We start from the raw sequence: 7,319 nt of genomic DNA, 5'->3' as shown, positions 1-7,319 counted from the left end.
AATGCATACCTTGCACAGTTAGATGCACCTGCATTGTTCTCGGTGTATGTTGAGTCTGAACAGAACATGTGTATGGGCCATCGTCTGTCACATCTACATTCTGTATCTGGAGGCTGTAGTCCCTTTTATTCAATGTTGAAATTGAGACTCGAGGATCCACTGACCACTTATCACCTCCCGCAAAAATAATACTTGACCGGTTCAGCCAGGCACCCTTTGAAGCTCCATCTTCCAAATAACACCTACAAACAGACAGAACATTATTAATCAAAATGAAAATGAGAGACAATATTATCTTTGTTCTGAGTGTATTTCCATATGCTGAATTACGGCACTGCATCAAATGCAAACATCAGCCATAAACACAGGAGACATGAACACACTGGTACATTTTTCATTCCCAAAGCAAATATGAAACAATACCTTCCTACAGTTTGGTTTAGTTTTATTTTTTAAGTGTGTGTGTGTGTGTGTATGTGTATTTTAATTCAAAGCCAGTCAAAATCCTTTTTTATTCTGTCTGGATGACAAGTAAATTTAAATAAGGTTAAATTAGTTCAAATAACAATTTCAACATTAAAACACATTTCTTTCTTTGAAATTATAAGAAGTAGAATAGGTTCATGAGCTAGCCTCGTTTAACCCAATCCAATTCTGAATATAATGTACCAGATACATAAAGCACAGAATGGTACCATATACATGTTTATTTTTAAAATTACCTGCATTTGCAGAGCGGTAGACCTGTACACTGAAACTATGAACTGCATTTCACTGATAATATTGCTGTTGTAATTAAATGTAGCAAGGCTAATATAATACTTTTAGTAGCAAATTCTTGCTGTCTTTTCAATAAACCGACCAATAGTTTTTCCAGAAAGCATTCATTTATCCAACAAAAACACGTATGGAGCATCTACTATTCATGGATTCAAAGGGAATTGCCTTTGCTCTCCAAAACTTTTAGTCTACTAAGAAGGACAATCTAATTAAGCCAACCAGTTAATACTATACAGAAAGAAGAATATTTTTATGAAATCAGGCACAAGGTACATGAGAGACAAATGAGGGTTACTTGACTTAGAAAGGTTGTTGTGAGTACAGAAAAAGGCTTTCTAGAATAGAAAAATGCCTGAGATAAAGAGATGAGGAGTGGAAGATGTGGTGTTCTAGACAGAGGTGCTATATGCGCATAACTCCCGGGAAAGGTGAGAGAGACAGCCGGACATTTTAAGGAAGTACAGAAAAGCATGGGATATAAGGTAGGAGGGATGAGAGACAAAATCAGAAAGGTAAACTAGAGCTAGATGATAATAGCAAGCATGATGACTACTAGTAGATTTTAAGGCCAAATTTGAAGCCATTTATTCAGAGTTGTATTCTATAACAAAATTTAAAAATATATCTTTGTATCTAATAGGAGTCAGTCATGTCAAGATATAGAACAGAAGGCTGTGGTCATATATCAGTGATTTTGCTGAGGACTGGCATTCTAAGTTTCAACTTGAAAACGTGCTGATACAAATTAAAGACTGGTTCTCTTAAATGAGTACAAAGCACAGCTACAGAATGAAAATACACATACATCGAAATAGTTTGACAGCATTTCTACAGAACACCTTGGGGGATTGAACACAGTGTTTTGAGATTGCTACAAAATTGCAAGCTGAAAGCAACAGGGTAGGCTGCTGCCAACTGTATCAAACTAATCAGTGGGTGAAAAAATAAGGAACAAGGTACATTGCAGAATCTAATTTGCAGTCAGCTTCAGCATCTACAGAATACAAACTAGCAGAAGTCATAAAGGTCATTGTTAATTGAAAAGCTTTTCCTGATGTATTTAATGAAGAAAATAAAACCCACTTTAATGACATAATTAAACAATTACAGTATATTGTCATTCTTAATAACATGCAGAAAGAAGATACAGGGGTCATAGTTCCCATTTCACAAGATCACACGTGTACTGGTATAGCATAGAACACTGAAATACCACTACTAGGATTATGATAATTCCACTGTCTGTATTTAATATCTGGGTTCATCAAATGTTTATTGTGTGACCTCTGCATTTGTGGCCTTCACACTTTATCCTGTCTGGTGCTCATAACAACCCTGTGAGGTATAGATTGTTATGCTCAATTCATCACTAGAATATAAATGGAATTTTGTGGTTAAATGACTTGCCCAAGCCACACTGTTAGTGGGTGGCAAAGTTGAATTCATAATCAAGCCTTCTATTTCCACATTCAATGTCCTTTTCACCATAATGCAGATCAAAGACTTTTAAAATAGTTTTCAGAAATGGGAAGATGATTAGAATGTTGCAGACATTACTGCAAGTAATTTCTTATTTACTGAATGTGACCAACTGCTTAACCTGTCCTATTCTAAAGGAAGCAGAAAATTAATCATTAATGGATATTTTACCATGAAAGTCTGATTTAGAACACTCTGCCTGGCATTTTCCTTTCCCTAGAGACAGCAGCGGCTTTACCTTTATTTGGGGGGGTATCAGGAAGACCACAGAGAGTAACTAGTATTTAGATACTAGAGCTTTCATAGACCCGATCTGGGTTCTAGCTCGTAATCTTAGCATAAGCACTATTCCTCTGTTCTGGCATGTCAGGGACCTTCACAGGAGAAGAGACTCTAAGTTCTTCACTGAGAAAAATGAAAAAAAAGCGGGGGTGGGGGTGCCCTTTGTGTCTCCTCGGCTTGGATAACTATCTTCCATAATTGTTATTGGTCCCAACCCAAAGCTTTTCAAGACATACATTAGGAAGACCCTTGAATGAGACTCAGGGAAAAAAAGAAAATTGGGGTATTATTTCCTTGGACTTCTGTAGAGCAATTCTCAGATTACACTACTGAAGTAGAATCTAAATAACTCAAATTACCATATATGGAATTTTACAAATTGAGAATAGCAAGGCCTAGGAATGACTTTCTATTTTTATAAAAACATAAGATACTTATACATACTATATGTAGTTTTAAGCTCAACTATAAGATGATTATGTAAAATATATGAAATAGGCATATACACATACGATTCCTTGAGAATAAGGACTATGTCTCCTATCTATCTACCTCCTCTTTGTTCTCCACTTCCCCCTGAGTTTGTTTTTGGTTTTGTTTTTGCTTTTTTCATGTACACAAAGAGATACTGCTAGATATGTGTGTGCTGTATTAAGAAGAAATTCTGGAAAGAAGGAAAGTATTTAGGGTATGACAGAGGGGAGCGGGAGGGCGGAAAAAGGACAGAAGTGGTGAGAATTTCATTTTGTACTCTTTGGGCATCAAAAACTTTTTTTTTTTAGTTGAAGAACACTAATGTGTAAAGATATAATCTGTTGGAATCCTTGCCCACACAGAATTTATAATTTAGCAAGGATGATAAATTATATTCATGACTAGCCATCATAAAGAATAGGAAGTGAAAATATAGTAATTAAATTGTTGTTATAATGGATTATTATAATTGTCTGAGGGTCTCTTGCTTCTGCCCTTGACTCCGTTCTCCCCACAATAAACAGAATGAACTTTAGAGTTTAAATCAGATCATCGACAACTCTAAGCCTTCCTATTTCACTCATAAGAAAAACTCTTAATCCCTATAGTGACCAATCGTCCTATGTGATCTGGCCCCTTGATGCTTCTCTGACCTTGTCAGTTCCCACTCTTTCCCATTTACTCTGCTCTAGACTCTGGGCCTCCAGCTGTGCTTCCAACAACTCACACTTGCTCTTGCCCCAGGAAGTTGGCATTTCTTACTGCTTCTTCTGCCTGGAATTCTGCTCCCCCAGAGGTCTGCATAATGTATTACACAGTAGCAAAGTTACACAGTAGCAAAGGTGAGGGGTTCTCCTGTTTAGGATGGAGAAATTAATGTGTGAGAGAGAGGGTGGTGAAGCAAAGATGATCAGATCACTGATGAGGGTAGGATGAAGCAATAGTTCTCGGGTCAAAAACTTGGATCATTTTTCATCTCTGGACTTCCAAATAGAACGTTTTAACAGCTAGTGATCTTAGGATCCCTTTGAAGTCTAGATAATGAAATAATCTGAATAAAATGTTTAATAATGAATATATCCTTTAATTGAGTATGCCACAGCTTTTTTTGAAAGGAGTTCCCCCCGCCACTTAAAAAAATCTTCTAGACTACCTACTTTATAGGGAGATGACTGAAGCAGTTCCAAAAATACACTCCTCAACATAAGCTGTGCTAACACCAAGACAAATATCATGACAAACACTTAAATTTTCAATCATCTGGATGTTGTGTAACATAGTTCCAAACATCTGGTTGCTGGAAAATGTATAGAAAATAGCTTTAATAGTTCATTTTGTTCAAGACTGTTATTTATTTAAACCCAGGCTTAAGATAGTTAATGCTTTTCTAATAAGACTGGCACTGCTGCTTCTGAAATCTTTTAAGGAGCTCCTTTATAAATGAGATTTGTACATATCAGGCAGGTCCTTCTTTTGAGGGTATAAAGTCCTGCTTGGTGAGGTGCTAGTTGAACAAAATGATTTTGGAGTAATTCTAACAGACCTCTCTGTGACACTCTCTCCTGTGGTGATTAAATCTGAAAGGTGGACATCAGAGAGCTTAGTGGAAATTAGCATATTTGGTTATTTATTATTTTTTAAACTTGATTAAGAAATTAAGCCTGTGGCTGCTGAAGAATGATTTTTTCCTTTCATATCTCTAAATTCCCTGTAACACATTCCAAAAACATAAGCCTTAGCGCCATTACCATTACCCCACACAGCAGGATTTATTCCGCTCGATGGAAAAAGACCAGCTTTTCTGAAGACCTGTTGATTAATGAAAGCCCCTATTAAAGGTACTAATTAATAAGAGAAGAAAAGTACAATTTCCCTTGGATCCAAAGCTAAACCATGTGAAAATGATCTACCTATGAAGGGACTGACCAGCTACCTTCACAGCTGTCTTTTCATTGTATCACAAAGTTCTAAATTTGACAGAAGAACTTTCAAAAGCACACAGAAAAAATAAAAAAATTCAGAACATCATACAACCTCTATGCTAATTCTGCATACAAAGAGAGCTTTGATATCCTGGTTTCAACGCCAATATGAGGTAAGAAAAGTAAGGTAGAGATTAAATAGAACAGAACAAATTCTATCTCCTCACACACTTGCCTTTGTTTTTAAGGTGTTCTCTTCTTAATGTCTTTCATGCCAGTTATTCTTTGGATAATATAATAGATATTGATATGGGTATAGATATGAATACGGATATGGATACAGATAATTACACACATATATGTATAGATGTATATATAAGTGATATTATATAACATGTAATATTTACTAGACAATAATATCTTTATATATAATATTATGGGTGAAATGCTTCCTATTATCTTTCTATTTTGGCAAGTGTAGTGCGTGCATGACTTTGTCAAGGGAAATCCATAATTTGGATTTCAAATTGTGGATTTTCAAAAAATCATCAATTTGTCTAATGAACTTATTTAATGAAGCACTCACCCTTATAGATGGTGAAAATTATATTTTAAAATATATTTAAAGAGATTTCTAAGTGAGAAATGCACTTCTGCAGGTAACAGTTCAATACTGTTGTGTAGATAATAATATATATACGAACATTACTATCTGCCAGATACTGTTCTAAGCACATGATATCTATTTCTCATTCAATCTTCACAACAACCCTTTGTGATAGATACCATCAAGTTATCATTTTGCCCATTTTACAGCAAAGGAAGTGAGGTACAGAGAGGTTATGTAACTTATGACTTGCTTATTGAAATTTGTAATGCATCATAATAACTTTATTATGACATAATTTCATTAAACCTCCAGGCATAAGTATGTAAGTATTATTAATGACACATGTACATTTATTTTTAGAATGGGAAATATGCCATGTTGGGCACATTTTACTTTTTACATGGTAGCACACACACACAAAAAAACATACCAAATAACATTGATTTCTTATTTTGTAAGAGAAAGAAATTGATTTCCTATACATTTTACTCTAGTACATCTTTGTAATAATAAAGCTATATTAAAAATGTCTTGGATAAGAGATTGAAAGTTATGAGCTACTATGTAATTATAACAGCAAATTCTCAAACATACGTATTTTTGATATTGTAAATCAGAGAAAAGAACACTGAAAATAATAAAGCTTTTTAAAAAAATTTTTATTGCTTTTTCATACATTCTATACCTAATTAATAAAAGAAGTGAACTTTAATGTGATCAGGCAATGGTATTAATTCATACCTTTAAGTCTTATTTTAATGCAAAGTTTATAGTAAGTCTGTATTTTTAAAAACATATATATACAATATGTATATATATACATATATACATGTATGTGTATATATATGTATATAAAACCCAACATTTTAAATGCCTAAGAAATAATCAAAATTTGGTTTGGGATTAATCTCTAAATTCCAGACATTGAAATCACTCATTTTAACTGATAATTAAACCATGTTTTTCTATAATACTACAAATTGCTTTATCTTTTTCTTTTCATTGTCTCATTTAAGTCAAGCTTCCATTTTAGCCTGTCTGACCATGTTTAGAAAAGGCAATGTCAAGGAATTTTTACTTTTAGGGTGTTTCAATACGTTATTTGTAAATCACTCAACATATGAATTAACATTTATTAAGTAAAATAGGCATGGATAGAGTGAAAGAAAGCCTATATATTGACTAAAGAGAGTAGGAAAGTCTTTGTGCAATGTACTGACATTTTTGGCGTATTACTAAAGTCTAATTATGATCGTCAAGTCTAATAATAAATTCCATTTGCTGAATGCTGACTATGGGTTAAGTGGTATGGAAAATACTTTCATATATGATCTCATTTAACCCTCACAAAAGCATTTTGAGAGGTAGGTAGGTCTTATTATCTCTACATTAAAAATGGTGCATGCATGAATGCAGGATGGATAAATGAGGCAGAGAATGTAAAAAGGAAGAGGAGTTACATACTTGAAAAGTTAGTTTAAGACTAGCTCTGTTCAAATGGCTTTACTCAGGAATCAAATTGGAAATTTGTCATTTCTACTTTTTAAATTCAACTAAACCACTTGCTTTCTCCCACATGTACGTAAATGTGAGATATTTGGATCTGGAAGGGCTTCAAGATTTTTGTTAACTGGCAGGGTCTCTTAACCGCTGTGGGGAGAATTCTGTCTGCAGTGCTATCTCCCTGGCAGCTGCTTCCTGGAGAAGTTGGACTTTCACCTCAGGAGCTATAAAGGGAATGAACACAACATTCAGAATGCATGCAGGAGGTG

General features: G+C 34.4%; 1 protein-coding gene across 1 annotated transcript in view; it reads right to left on the bottom strand.

Annotated features, from left to right (window-relative positions):
- Window positions 1-7,319, bottom strand: part of NEGR1 (neuronal growth regulator 1) — an 897,772-nt gene that overhangs the window by 512,645 nt on the left and 377,808 nt on the right. The window contains exon 3 of the mRNA XM_082420866.1: window positions 10-242. Coding sequence (XP_082276992.1) covers window positions 10-242 — 233 coding nt within the window. The remainder of the gene's footprint in view (window positions 1-9; window positions 243-7,319) is intronic.

Source organism: Balaenoptera physalus (assembly GCF_965194825.1).
Source record: "Balaenoptera physalus genome assembly, chromosome: 1".
Classification (NCBI taxonomy): domain Eukaryota; kingdom Metazoa; phylum Chordata; class Mammalia; order Artiodactyla; family Balaenopteridae; genus Balaenoptera; species Balaenoptera physalus.
Note: the sequence above shows the minus strand (reverse complement) of the source record. Positions and strands in the feature narration are given on the sequence as shown.